Source organism: Tetrao urogallus, assembly GCF_951394365.1.
Source record: "Tetrao urogallus genome assembly, chromosome: 1".
NCBI lineage: Eukaryota > Metazoa > Chordata > Aves > Galliformes > Phasianidae > Tetrao > Tetrao urogallus.
This window is the reverse complement of record NC_136813.1, coordinates 141,092,123-141,107,179: the sequence shown is the minus strand read 5'-3', so window position 1 is coordinate 141,107,179 and position 15,057 is coordinate 141,092,123. Positions and strand designations below refer to the sequence as shown.

At 42.3% G+C, this 15,057-nt stretch overlaps 1 protein-coding gene across 1 annotated transcript; it reads right to left on the bottom strand.

Moving 5' to 3' along the window:
• Positions 1 to 2,071: 2,071 nt before the first annotated feature.
• Positions 2,072 to 14,658, bottom strand: PWP1 (PWP1 homolog, endonuclein; the record flags this gene model as incomplete). Its single annotated transcript, XM_079536733.1, has 15 exons — positions 2,072 to 2,187; positions 2,892 to 2,997; positions 3,464 to 3,585; positions 4,682 to 4,772; positions 5,249 to 5,360; positions 6,044 to 6,105; positions 6,759 to 6,855; positions 8,492 to 8,565; positions 9,443 to 9,573; positions 10,287 to 10,397; positions 10,920 to 11,016; positions 12,366 to 12,451; positions 12,868 to 13,052; positions 14,451 to 14,509; positions 14,593 to 14,658. The coding sequence occupies 15 exons, from the start codon at positions 14,656 to 14,658 to the stop codon at positions 2,072 to 2,074; spliced, it is 1,515 nt and encodes a 504-aa protein (XP_079392859.1).
• Positions 14,659 to 15,057: the final 399 nt, after the last annotated feature.

The following is a 15,057-nucleotide window of genomic DNA, read 5'->3' as shown; positions in this document are numbered from 1 at the left end:
GGGAAGGAAGAAACTACAGCTCTCTTCCTTATTTCCCCAGTCAACAGCATATGTCAAATGAGGAGTATTCCTTTCATTCTGGTCTCCCCACTACCACAACTGAATAAACTCCAGCCAAAACACTGAATGAGAATGGATCATGTGCTTCAGACTGAACAGTTGCTTGAAAGGAAATATGAGGAACAGATTTTTCCACACATGCTGTGCATACTCAGATAACCCACTCTGTGCTAGGATACATAACACGCCTTGCATTATCCTGGAGGGAAGAGCCACAACCCAGAGATGTAGTTGAGTAACGGCCATGACCTGTAAGCCATCTTTTCCTTAACTGCCACAGTCCTGACAGCAAGAAAAACAAACAAGACAAAAAAAAAATGGTGGTAGCAGTTAGTTGTATTTATCTTTTTAATACCTGTTAACTGAAGGATGTGGTTTGGCACAGAGCAAAGAATGTGAATGCTCAGGGCTCCTTCTAAAAAAAATAATGCTTTGGTTTGGAGGCAGTGGAATCAACGGTTGTAGATAAAGCAATTATCCCAGTACAGGAGTGTTCAGAAAACCAAAAAGGGGCTATTTGTTATTACCTTCTCTCACTCTGATTCCCGAGAGCATGTTGTGAAGAAGTAAGGACTGTACAGACCAGTAGGGAAGAAGCTTACAGGTGATCAGACAGCGTTTACAGTACATCCTTGTGTGCTGTAAACCTTTTACCACTTAAAAGAGATGGGAGGGTTTGCTGCTAATACTATTTATGGAATGAAAATGGATTTCATTCACTTGTTTTCTTTTGGAAAAAAATTAAAAATGTGGCTCTTTTCTAATGTTCTTTTTAAATATTTAAGCATTCTGGAAAAAAAAAAAAAAAAAACAGCACTTTTTTCCCCATCATCTGCCTCTCTCAAGCATTCCTGGGACAAGGCAGGGGCAGCAATGCCTCCACAAAGAGAAGACTAACAACTTGTCTCTAAACCTTGAAGGTTGGTTTTGTGGCTTGTTTGTCTCTGCTATAAGTGGGGGGACAGTGAGCTGAACTCTTCCCTGACAAGGTGCTTGGTTATCCCTGTTAGATTCTTGCCATAAACAGCCTCATTTCAGTTGTACCTCTCTCTCTACTCTGTATTGCCTGGTTTCTTTAAAGTCTGTGTGGTTTGAGCTTGGAAAGCAGCCGTAACAGCTTGTAAACTGTGTGCACTGACCCCACTGTCTGTGAGAGCAGTTGTTTTAATAACTAGGGGCTTTGCAGCATTAGTGCTTTAGTAGACACCTTTAATAACCACCTTCCAATAGGTGGCAAGGGAAGCACCTCACATGAGTTAAGAGATTTAACTTCTGGCCTACAGTAAGGCACCTGGTGCTCATTTTAAATGTGAGGAGCCTTAAAGAAGTTCCTGCTCTTATAAATCAACTGAGTGTCAACCTAACCACTGACTTAAAAGGAACCAGGGGAAAGAAACCCTTGGTTATGGTGGGACAGAGCAGAGATGTTTCTGGGTTGATTTTTGGTGATCAAGTGATACATTCCAGGATTCTATTCAGGGACTCAGACATACTACCCAAGAAATACTCTTAAAAGATTAAGCTTAAAACCTGTATAAGAATTTTAGTCAATCCAGTCTCAAATTAAGGATAAGTTATCCGACTATTTACAGCTGCCATTTCTCCCAGCATCTGTCTGACATTTCAGCCAACAGTTGTGTAGTTTTGTTCCTTAACACCATCAGGAGATATTTACCTTCTTTGCAGTATTTGACAAACCTCTGACAGCAGCAGAATGCTTTTCTGGATACGATTTCGTCTTGTATATCAACTCTACACCCAGCTGCCCCTAATTCAGGGATTGTAAATTCAAGCATATGGAAGAAATTCAGTCTTTTGAAGCTGGTGAGAAAGGCAGAACTCACAACTGCAGATTTGGGAGCTGACCCACGTATCCATGTTTCTTTGAGATAAAGCAGCCTGCAGTTTGAACACGAGTCACTTTCACAAACGCTCTCCAAACAGGGGAATTGGTAGAATACACCTGAGCTGCAGTCCCTTCAGTTACTTTGATTTTGTGAGGTTTGGTCCGTCATGATTCCATCGCCGTCTCTGAACTGTTGCCGCTACTACCAGCCAAGGAGCTGCAAGCCACAGAGTTCGCACCAGCCAGAACAAGTCTCTCTCTGTTTCCAAAAACTTCATTCACTGCAACACAGGTAAGGCATTGCTTCCATGTTACTTTCTCAGAGACGAGAGCACTGCAGCAAGTACAGCGAGGCAAATACAGCAGAATGGAAATCCTCACCTGATGCAGTTTCAAAGCCTTCCCCATTACCCAGAGCAGGGAGTTGTAAGCTTACAAGTCAGAACAATCTGTTTCCTCATGTACGATAATTGAATTACAAGTCACGGTATTTCTCCCCCGGAGACTCCCTAGATGTTTCCCTGCGTGTAATTCCCTTACTGAAGCACTGTGAAATGGATGAGTTTTGTACAGCAGAACGGTTTAAATTATTTATTTCTGGTTTTACTCTCTCTGGGTGCCATCAGGCTCTTAAAAGCCTCAAAAAATTCACACCATTTAGCTACATGCAACCGAGACAACTGATCAAAACCAGTCTTCACTTCTGTGCAGTGCTTGTTTACACCAAGAACATTAAGAAAAAAAGGAAGACTGTGAGAAATGAGTATTCTGTTTCAGTTACAAGAAAATAAATTGTGGCTAATACAGCCCTCCAAAATGGAAAAAAAAAAAAAAAAAAAAAAGATATTTTTAAGCTGGTAGTGTGAAAACATTCAGTCTTTGGGTACTTCTTTAGAAGTGTCACACTCAGAGCCACGCTGCATTACTGACTATACAGATACATCCTGGGGCAGAGCCTCGAGATCCCAGAAAATGAGAATATTACCTGCAGAAATGCTGCTTATATCCCAGACACGCAGCCCTTCTCGCTCTCCTCCAAAGGCAAAAACAAATGGGAAGTCAGGGCAGCAAGCTGCGCAGAAGAGAACACCCTGGGAAGGAGGGAGAAAAGTTTTGGGTTTTTTTTTTCCTAAATATCATGTTAAAATGATTTTATCATCAGAAAATACTTTTGCTGGGCAAGGCATAACAAATGTAAGCTCTCTGTCTCTTGAAACTTGACTTTGTGTCCTTACAAAATCATTGTAAGAGCTGTTAATTACATTTAACAAATCATGTATTCATCTTGAACCTTAAAGATGCATGATGGAAAACTAATAGTCCTACTGCAGAATGCTCTATCTGATATTGAGATCCAAGGCTTCAAAGCAGCCTGCCAATTATGTCTTCAACTGAATACTGTGTTATAATGAGGAATGGTTTACCCAGAGTACACAGATGTGGGGTTTTTGTTGTTATTTCTTTAAGGCATTACACAAAACAAGATTTAAATTAGAAAACAGATTCAGCAGTTATACATAAGCCTTCTTAGAAGCAAGAAATGTAATCAAAGATTACCATTTTCATATCCCTGGAATGGATTAAACTTGGCTTGCCTCCCAGGATATCCCAAATTTTCACATATTTGTCAGCAGATGATGTCACAAGGCACCCTTTGACCTGACTACTTAGTTGTAGCCCTGGAAGATATGAATGCATCAGTGTAAGAGCATCAATCAATCACTGTTTCAGAGCTGAGGACACATTTAGAGTGAAAGCAGAACAAACCTAATATTCTTCACACACTAAACTCAGTTCCAGCAAAACAAAGCAAAAAGTTAATGACAGTTTTGTGCTACCACTGCTCCCTACAGTAACAGAAGGACCTTTTGAGAGCAAACTTCATGTAGACCTATTTTGTCTCTCAATGTAATGACAGTAACAGTACAGAGCTGCTGCTGCTGTTGTGCTTTTTACTTGACATAATCTGGCTTCCCCAGGCAGTTTTCTTCATTCAACTCCATCTCTTTAGCTATCTGAGATGATGAGACATACTGACATCTCATTTTTAGCACCTAATCAGGTACTTCCTTCAAGTTGCTTTTTAGAAGTTTCTACACTGGTCAAATGATTTAAGGAGTCTAAAGCAGACTGTATGGAAACCTTCCCATGTGCCACATCTAAGTCACCATCAGAGTGAAATGCCAGTATAAAATATTATGGATAGAGAAGTTCTGGTTCATAGTCCTGGACCAGACTCCGTAGTTTCTGTCTTTTCTCACCCCAAAAAGCAAAAAGAGCATATCCCAGACGAACAAATCTGTTTCAATATGCTTATTATTCATGACATTCACTGAGGCAAGTTCACTGTTGTTAAAATATTTTGTTTACAATGGTTTTAAATGAAAAGAGCAGAGATTTCGATATTAGGAAGTATTTCACTCAGAGGGCAGTGAGGCACTGGCACGGGATACCCTGAAAAGCTGTAGGTGCCCCATCCTTAGAGGCTCAAGGCCAGTTTGGATGGGGCCTTGGGCAGCCTGAGCTGGTGGGTGGCAGTCCTGCCCGTGGCAGGGGTAGCAGTGGGTGGGCTTTAAGGTCCCCTCCAACCCAAGCCATTCTGGCATTCTGTGGTTCTCAGCATAGATGGCATCGTGGGCCAGTTACTCACTATTACTATACACTACTTTATTTTTTTGTTAAGCAAGGAATCACCACCAGCTCAGTCACATCAGCTGAAGACATCTTCCAGACAAGCCTCACCACTGGGGCAAACACAACACACACATAATTTACCTGATACTTCTTCATCATGAGCCTTCAAAGTAAACAGCGGCTTATCAGAGCGAGCATCCAGGCAGTACACAAAGCCATCCTCTGTGCTTGCCTAAGGAAACCACAATACTTTGAAACAAACAGCTGTAGTCATTTGTTTAAAAACATTCTATGCAATAACACCCACTCTCTATTAAACCCTTGTCATCTAAGACAAATTTACACTGCTTCTTAGCAAGACACGTTCCCCTATACACAGTTCTTCACCTCCAAAGTCAGACTTCATACATCTGGAGCTTGAACTATTCTGCGTATATAAACTACATCACAGTGAATTCTGTGGAAATCTTAACTGTATGCAAATTTAACTGTATTTTGCACTGAATACGGCTGCACTACAGAGCTCAGAACTTATGCTCAGCACTGAAATACTGAGCTTTTTGTCTCTAAACTCAGTGCAAACTTTGGAGCCATCTAACAGCTGCCTCACAGACCTACACAAAGTTAAATGTAACCATACTGAGAGAAAATACAAAAGCACAGCTTAAGTGAAGCAGCCAACAGGCCAAAAAGAGAGTGTATACTCACTAAGAAATTACAAGGTGAAAAATGATTCCAAGTTACTCTTTCAACCTGACCACTAAACCGCCAGATTCGATGGTTATCTTGTGGGCTTCTGCAATCGTACAGCACAGCTGACCTGTGGAAAAACAGGAAAGGAAAAAAGCAGAATCACAACTGAACTCTGTGAAATTCATTTTACTGCTGGCACCTACAGGTGGTTCTTGGATGCTTTACAGGATGAATCCACAAAGGCAGTCTGCTGGTCTACAGTGTACTGGCATGTAGGTGGCCAGGGGTTCAAAAGGAGAGCTAACAATGGATCAGGATGCTGGTCTGAATGCTTGGAGATTTTTTCTTATTTTTACAAAAGGAATTTTGGGGAGGAAAATGGGCAGAATCCAGCTCCCAACAACATGGGGTTCTCCTCCAGCATAGCAAGTGCATAACACAAGCCAGACAACATAAAGCCCAACCTAGTCTTACAGTTTGGAAAAGCCTGGAGAAGTTTACAGGGGGATGAGCAGAGGTACATTTCTACTGCAGAAAAGACAAAGACAAATCAAGAAATAAGTTCAGTTTGGAGCAGATGCCTGGCACAGAAAATTTCAGTCCAGATGGTGAAAATATTTGGCAAAGCTGAGAAAGAGGGAAGGAAAGCTGTATTTTGACCACGTACAAATCTGGCTACCTCACTGGAAAGAAATAACAACCTTACTCAAATCTGGCACCCTTAAAAGCAAATTAAAAGAAAACCTGAGGCAAATTAATGGCATTAACATTGGGCTAAGTGTAACATTTACAAACGTTACTCTGGCATACTTATCGTAAGATCCGGAAATAAGGGTCTGAGTTTCAAAGGGATGAAACTGCAATGTCTGCACCTAGGTGACAGAAGATTTTATGAAAGAAAAAGCATTGAGATAGAATCACAGAATCACCAAGGCTGGAAAAGACCTCTAAGATCATCCAGTCCAACTGTCTACCTATCACTATTACCTCCCACTGCCTTTGTCAAAGGCAGCGACTTTGCTAACAGCAAAACAAAGTTATAGCTATGAATAACTAACTCCCACGTTTAATTACAAGATTAATTAACTTCCCAAATATCCATCACTATGGAATTTTGGTATCGCTTATTTTGAACCTTTCTTACCTAGAACAAACTATAGGCAACACTCATTGTTTCCTTAAGCAAAGCTCACAGTTTATGCTCAGAGACCCGTTTTTGAAGCTTCATAGCAGCACTATTAGATTCCCAAACTCTTGGGCTTTTACACAGAAGGCATTAAAAAACAACAAACCACGAAATTGCTGCAAGTCTCCCATGACTTTCTAATGGATAAGTATTAATTAACACTTTTGTAACCAAATATAGTTGTTGCAAAACCAATTCAGAAATTTAAAGAATTCTGCACAGTTGATTGGAAAACCACAGAGCTGCTGTTGTATGTGTTCAGTACTGAGCAGCTACAAAAAACTGCAGTTTTTTTTTTCTGTGTTTTACACTGAAATAAACACATTAATTATTACGTACCTTGTCTGTGTGTAGTGTCAGGCTGGCTGCTGGTTTGCCCACAGACATATCCCACAAAATCACAGTACTGTCAGCAGAAGCACTTGCTAAAACATTCCTGTTAATAAGCCAAAAGATAAGGTTTAAGAAAATCTTATAGACACAAAACCTAATAATGGTCAGAAATCCTAAATACGTGGAGGATCTGATTTGGAGATCAAGTATCATAGAACCATGAAATGGCTGGGGCTGGAAAGGACCTCAAAGCCCACCCAGCCCCACCCCCTGCCATGGGCAGGGCTGCTCCCCATCAGATCAGGCTGCCCAGGGCACCATCCAACCTGGCCTTGAGCCTCCAGAGATGGGGCACCCACAAGTACACTGGTCTACATAATCAGATCTTCTCCCCACAGCACTTGAAAATGTAACTTACTGGATGACTTCATGAGCAAAACAAAGTGAGAAAGACTTGAAGCACTTCCCTCCATTTGACATAAAGATGGTATTTTTCAAGCATTAATGCAACTTCAGTCTGTAAGCATACGCTTGCAGCCAAGATTCAGACAAATCTATTTTTAACAAAAAAACTTAGCTCTCCAGTATCTGAGTGCTTATATAACTAACAAAGACCCAACACTGTACAACTTCTATTTCCTGAAAGCTCTATCAGTATCGTGGAGTTCATAACCCAGTGTGTTACTGCACCATACATTCCAGACACTTTAGCTCTTGGAGCTGTAATTTTGTGACTTATCTCTGTGCTATCACAGGACAACCACCTCTAAGTAATATGAAAGTTATGTCTGAGTCAAACTGATGGAATGATACCACACTGTGCACGTGCATAATTTAACATCAACAGACAACACAGTGGAAGAGCACAACTTCTCCACGTTTATTGAATATCTATGAGCGTGCTTCCTCCTTTGGTGCCTAGACAACAAGGAGCTCTAAGTAAAGGCTGACACCTGCTGATCAGAGAATGTAGAATTGATTGTGTGCATCTTCAGAGAATTTATGACAGCAGGAAAAATAAATAAATAAATAAATAAATAAATCTATCACGGGGACACTTTCAAGACCCATCCTAAGAATACTTTAACAGTTGATTCATTACGAACTACCTAAGCAATAACAAGTGGCTTCTTTATTCCAGCCTGCACATCATCCTTAACCTCTCCCCACAGATGTGCCTGCTTTGTGTTCCTTCAACAGCATTACTTCATTGCTAACTCACTCAGGCAACAGGTAATTCCCACAGGTCAGATTTGTGTCTATAGCAGTGCTATGAGGGCTTTTACAGTCTTTTCACAGCTCTAGGGAAAAGCCAGAGGAAAATAATACACAGCAAGGACTACCTTCTATAAAGATACCTCCATCTGCTGAAATGCTGTTTTAGGTCACTGGTGGACTGGCCCAGACCTTGTGCTATTCCAGTTAGTTCATCTGGCTTAAATGCAGCTGCTTTATTGAATGGCTTGGAACCACCTTAGCTCTGCCCTCATCTGGACAACTTGGAAATAAAAGCTACCTGCAACAGTATATAAACATTTATTTTAAAAATAAAAAAGAAATCTGGTCCTAGTTTTGTTCCATTTTGTTTTTTAAAGGGGCAAATATTTTTGAGAACCGATTCATTTCAAAACTGCTTTCAAGTTCAGCACTACGCTTCATAAAGTTTTGAATTAGTGAAAAAAGCATGCCTGATTAACTGTGCCAATGTTGCAAGCATTGTTTTTCAAATGCTCCTTTACCTGCTTTGTTTATTCCACGAGAGATCGAGAACAGCATCAGCATGTCCTTCCATTGTCCCTTCCTGAGGTGAACCCTGCATAGGCAGATGCAACACAGGCAGACTTCAGAACATTACAGCTTCAATGGAAATCGAGCAGCACAACACACTACTATGAACTCCTTGATGCCTTCACAACTACTTGCTGCAACAAGGCACCTTCTCTTACCCCAGCTCTCAGACTGCTCCATTCACAGCAAGAGAGCTCACAGAACCAGTTACTCCCTTCAGGCTACAGTAGAAGAAATTTCATTTCAACCACCTAACATGCAGCTTTTTCAGCGTCTTTCTAAACTCTCCTGGCATTTACTTATTTTCCCCATCAACTGCACTTTTGGTGCTTTAATTACCAGCTCCCATAAATTCTAATTTTAAATGGTTGAGTTTTGAAGGATTTTTCCAGGAGAACAACTTGGAAGGTACCCATAAGTTATCCCACTCTTTCTCTGCTCTTTCCTCCAGGCTTTAACTATCCCTGCACAGAGCAATGAGTGTCTCAAGCTGAAGTAACATCTACGAATGGTTACCTTTAATAGCAATTCTGATACCTCAGTCACTCTCTGGGTGTGCTCTATGTACACACGCTATATTATCTCAATGACTACTTTAAACATGCTTCACTTTCAGATGAATAAAGCTGACAGAGGTGAATCTAAACTAGCTGCATTTTATTAGAGTAAACCTTGTTCCTTATTGCTCAATGCCATTTCAACTCCCTGAGTCACAGGCAAATAGCAGTTTCAGCCCCCTGTATGCAGCCAGGACATAATCTTCTGTAACCTGTCTAGACATCATCCTTCAGCACAACAGAGGGAATTAAACCAGACTACCTACAGTTTTATTTTTTCCATTACAGGAAAGTAGTAAGAACATTATCCTCACTCTAAGTTTCCTCTGTTCAACCAATACTTACTTTCTTCCCTTTCTTTTTCTTCTTTTTCTCTTTCTTGCTCCCAAGAGAAAAGACAGGTTCTAGGCAGTCCACTATATCAAGGTCCCAAATATCAATAACTGGGGTCATGTTACCTACTGCAACATAATTTCCTGCACACACACACACACAAACAAAAAAACAAACCAACAACAAATGCAATCACATCTAGAGTTACAAAACAGCATATTTGGCAACCCAGCTTCTACATATTTCCTCAAGTAAAATTTCTATTTATGTGCCAGAATTTTCTATTTGAACATTTTTTATTATTATAAATGACGAGTTTAAAACTGCTGAAAGCAGATGCTGCCTTCAGCAGTGTGATGTGCTCCTTTAGTACACTTCCCCTTCAGTACACATGGCTGTTCAAACAAGCCCTATTAATGCACCACACGAAAAATGTTACTAAAAACATAAATATAGGTGAATGTTGCAACAGTGCTGTGCCATAATGAATTTGAAACCTTGCACTTGTAAAAATCAAAAAAACAGTTTGCTTTGTTATGCTAATTAACAATAATTAATAATATTGTTAATATAATAAATAAAAATAATAAAAATAAATAATAAAAAAATAATAATTTAACTATTTCTAATTAAGCCAATGTTTTAGTTGCAACACTTGTTATTCCAGCATCACTAAGGTAACTTATCACCAAATGAAAAAAAAAAAAAAAAAAAAAGATTTTCAGGTTTCCCCTCTTAATATCTTCAGTTTATTTAAGTTTCAGTGAAGGAAACTACTTAGTAACAACATTACATTTACATACTTTTCAAGTACAAATACTTTTACTGGACAATTACAGTATCCTTTGTCATTTACCTGATGACTCCTCAGGGTTGGGATCAAAATTCAGCCACTCCAAACTCAGAGGATAAGCAGGCAAGATGATATCATGATGTACGTAAAATGAATCTTCTTCGTGATTATAAACTGAAAAAGATGTACGTGACATCAGTGAAGAGAAAAAGCAAGCAGCCAAAATCAGCTTACCTCTGCAGAAAGAAGATATGGCAAACATACATTACAATGCAAGTTTCCAATATGTTCAGAGCTCCCAAGTAGAAGTCATAGTCTCAAAGTACTGCTACAGCTCACAGAATCCTACAAAACTAACACTGCCCTGCGTACTTTAGTGACAAAGTGAAAAGTTAGCAAAATTCAGACATCACAGTGTGCATGACTTTGTTTAAGCAATCACTTCAATACAAATACTCGGCACCCACAATCTCAATTTTCTACATGAGGAGACACCAACGAAGGTTGAAACATTCATTTCATAGAAACAAGAAAAAGAAATAAAGTCCAGATTCAGTATCGTGGGACATTAGGTAACAGATGAACAGTTTTCACAGAGGAAGCTGAAGACTCCAGAAATCAGCCTCATCTACTACACATCCACATGGAAAAAAACCAACAGGTTTATCTGTAAGGCACAAATCCTACATTACTTACCATGGACCTCCAAACTACAGTAGTCTTTATCGACCCTGCCACAAAGGACAAGATTGTCGTTGGGCTTAATCAAAAAGTCCTCCTGTTCATATTGATCCTGAGCAGTGAAAAGGAGAGGCCAACACGTTAAGCAAAGAACACACACACAACTGCACAAGTTCCAAAGGCTGAATCTGTAACAGTTTTTAAATGTTACAGAAAACAACCAACACCCTGCAGCCCACCCACCCAAAAGCATCGTATAGCAGTAGATGCAAAAAGGCAGAACCAGTTTCTGTCACGGGAAGGCTGAATGTATCTCTGAATACTACAGAGACAGCATTAATGTGGATGTAGTTGGATTTAGAGAAATGTTTCATCACCACACATGAAACCATCTTTTGAGCCTACCAAGATGCAACCCATCACTGAAAAGAAAATCACCATCAGGATCCCACATTTGTAGCTTATTTTCCTTTGTCTCTCATGCCTTGAGCATCTACATCATGTAACAACGGTCTGCACAATAAGGACACTGAGGCACTGCTCCTCACAAGCAGGCAGCAATTCCCAGAGCGTTAAAACATTGTCCACATTCTGGAAAATAGTTCCAGAGAAGTACTGCCTGCAGCTACACTGGCATTCAGCTGCACCAGAACAGATGTAGCCTCCATCCAGTTCTCATTGTTACTAAGGAATGGAAGGCATTCAGGGAATTTTCGTTAGTGCAAAACTAGGAACTGCATATTAAAGACAGTAGCCTTACACAGAATGCCATCCTTCAAATAAACAATGCACAGGAGACCTTTTGGGCACCACGTTGCAAGCTTTCAATAATTTCTTCTTCACTCACTCAAAGTATTTTTCGATATTTGCATTCTATCAAGTATTGCAATTTTCTGAATTGGTACAATTAATACTGCACAGTACCTAACTCTTCAACAGTGGTGGTAGCAAACACCACCAACAACAAAATGCACGCTGGAGCACCAAAAAGTATCCTTAATAAACACAGATGTATTTCTTCAAGCCACGATGCTGATTTGACATGATTACTTTGCATTTTATTTGTTTTCTAAACTAGCCTGAGTGCATCTGGCCAGAAGGAACATGCAGGAGTCTTGCAGGCTGGAAAGCTGTCTTATTAGGGTCATTAGTGACCTGAGATTTGTTATTTCTTCAAGCATTTTCTGAGTCCTATTAGCTAGCACACGAGGCCCCTCCACATACAGAAGTACATTTCTTAAATTGTGAGTCAGTTCACCTCAACATCTAAATTAAACATAAAAAGCACACATAGAGGGGATTGCACAAAGCAATCTTAAAGAAAAGAATTCTGTCTGAGCACAAATCTGGCAGACTTTTTAAAGGACCGCAAGCACCCTAAGGCAGCTTGGGAGGGAAGAAAACCTAAATGAATTCTAAGTTTATGCCGTTTCAGATATTTAACATTTTTACAGTACTTACAGTGTTTTTCAGAGTGATGTAAGGATCCTGATCATTGCTTCCATAAACTGCCAGGCCAGCCAAAGTCTCTCCAAGTTTGCTATCACCTACGTGGGAATTTCAAAATATTTCTCATTCGTGTCAATGACCACCCAGTCAGAAACTCCCACACCACTCCATGCACTGTAAAATATCAGGAGTGGGCTATATGAACTTCCAGTTTTCAAACATGAGAACCTCAGCCAGCTCCACCGTTCAGAGCTGCTCTGCTCCAACACAACAGCAGGGGGAGCAACAGCCCCTCCAACACCACCCAGTACTAACACAGCAAGGAGTGGACATGGAGTTATTTCACCCATTAAACCACTTTCTAAACTGAGACAAGCAAAGAATTCAAAACGTGAATTTCCAGCACTTTAAACTAAGCACTAAGTGGTTTTAATATACTTGTGTCCTAAGCATAAAAAGAAGCGAAGAACGTTCTCAAGTTACAACACATATCTGACATTTCAGTTTCTCTCACCTCCGTCTTCCTCTTCATCATACTTGTCTAAATCATACTCGGCCAGTTCATCATCAGTCAGCTTTTCAGCACTTTCCTCCTGCTCTTCATTGTCAGGAGGCGATTCAGCCCTGTCCGCAATGGCAACATCCATGCCATCCGCTGGCTGGCCCTGATCTTCTTCATCGCTGCCATCAGAGCCCTCCCTGTTTAAAGACACATCCCCTGAGAAACTCAGGCAGAATGCTTCTGGGAGACTGCTCAGCAGCCTGCTAGCAAGGTTTCAGCACACAGAGTCCTGGCTGTTCACACAGACTGCGTTACAACCTTTATGCCAATCATTTGGAAATCTATCCACTCCTTTCCTACCTCTCCCCAAAATACAAGTCACTGCTCTCTCAGGCTGCCTGAGAATTGCAATGAAATCTTTTTCTCGCCTATTTTCCTGATAACTATTAGCAAGCATGCAGAGGAGGGCTGACAAAGATGGTAAAGGCTCTGGACGGCAAGGTCTATGAGGAACAGCTGAGGGCCCCGGGTTTGCTCAGCGCAGAGCAGAGGAGCTGAGGGGAGGCCTGATGGCGGCTGCAGCTCCTCACAGGGAGCGGAGGGCAGCGCTGAGCTCTGCTCTGTGTGACAGCGACAGGGCCTGAGGGAACGGCATGGAGCTGTCAGGGGAGGGCAGCTGGGGGTTAGGGACAGGGTCTGCACCAGAGGGCGGTGGGCATGGAACAGAATGCCCAGGGCTGTGGGCACAGCCCCGAGATGTTGGAGTTCAAGGAGCTTCTGGGCAGTGCTCTCAGACACAGGGTTTGGCTGTTGTGTGGTGCTGTGTGGAGCCAGGATCTGGACTCTGATGATCCTTGTGGTCCCTTCCAACTCAGGATATTCTGTTATGCTGTGACAATGCAGGATTTCAAATGTGTTCCACCAAACAAAATTTAAGGGTGTCAAATGATTTATCTTGCCCTCTTTTGAATACAATTTTTCCAACCTCTATTCTGTATGTTTGCAGGTGTCTAATTCCTCCCTTCTCTTTTTTTTTGCCCCCCTCCCATAGGCCTTGTCACAGGCAATAACATTTGTATTTCTTCAAGATTTTTAAGACTATGCTTCCTCATACTTCCCATACTTGTATTAGAAGATAACAAAACATAAAGCTCACTGTGTAGGGGCATGTTGCAGGTCACTCCTTACAGAGCAAAGTTTGTAACATCTCAAGAGCTCTGAACTTTCATGGCAATGGTTCAGTCTGCAGATTAGACATTAGAAACGTGTCTCCTCCAAAAGAGCACGGTGCTGCAGTGGCACAGGGAGGTGGTGCAGTCACCATCTCTGGAGGTGTTCAGGAACCGTGTGGATGCAGCACTGAGGGACGTGATCAGTGGGCACAGTGGGGATGGGCTGGCGGTGGAGTTAGGTGATCTTAGAGGTCTTTTCCAACCTTAACAACTCTGACTCAGAGAAACCAGCACAAGGGAAGCCTCTCCCAAACGCTTAAGATGATTTTGGAACGCTCACCTCCTCCTGCCCCCCTCCCCCAGCATCCCGGGCTGCCCGCCTCCCAGCCACCAACCGCCCCCCGTCCAGAGGTCCCCGCTCACCGCAACCTGCCGCGGGCCTCCCCGACGAGTCGCCTCAGCTCTTCCCGGCTGAGCTGCACCTGCGGGCGGACACACAGCACCGTGAAGAGAAGGGGAGACCAAGGATCCCTCAGGGGGTCCCTCAACCCCACTCCACCCCCACCTTATCCGGCGTCTCCTTGGCAACGCCGCGGCGCACCCAGGCGGCGCACGTCACCGGGCAGCTCATGGCGGCGACACGTGCGCAGGGCTGCGGCGCACGCCGAGTGACGTCAGAAGGAGGGGCTCCGCCTGCAGAACCTGAGGGAAGCGGGAGGGGGCGGGGATTTGTTTTTGACGTCATGTCTAAGCGCCGGAAGTGACTGCAATGTCGGGGGAGGGAAGAAGGGAAACGGCAGTAGTGCGCTGGGGGCGGTCCGTTGGGGCCGGGCTTTGGTAGCGCCCCGCTGCCGACTCGGGGCTGTAACGCGTATTGTGCCTTGTGCGGTTTCCCGCTGCGTTTCCCCGTGGTGTTGTGCTTCGGCGCTCAAGTATTCTAGTGGTAATCCCTACCGATCAAAAGCACCAACACAACAGAAACCCCGAGCTGCAGTGATTTAGCACAAGGATCTGTGTCTCAGCATCCATA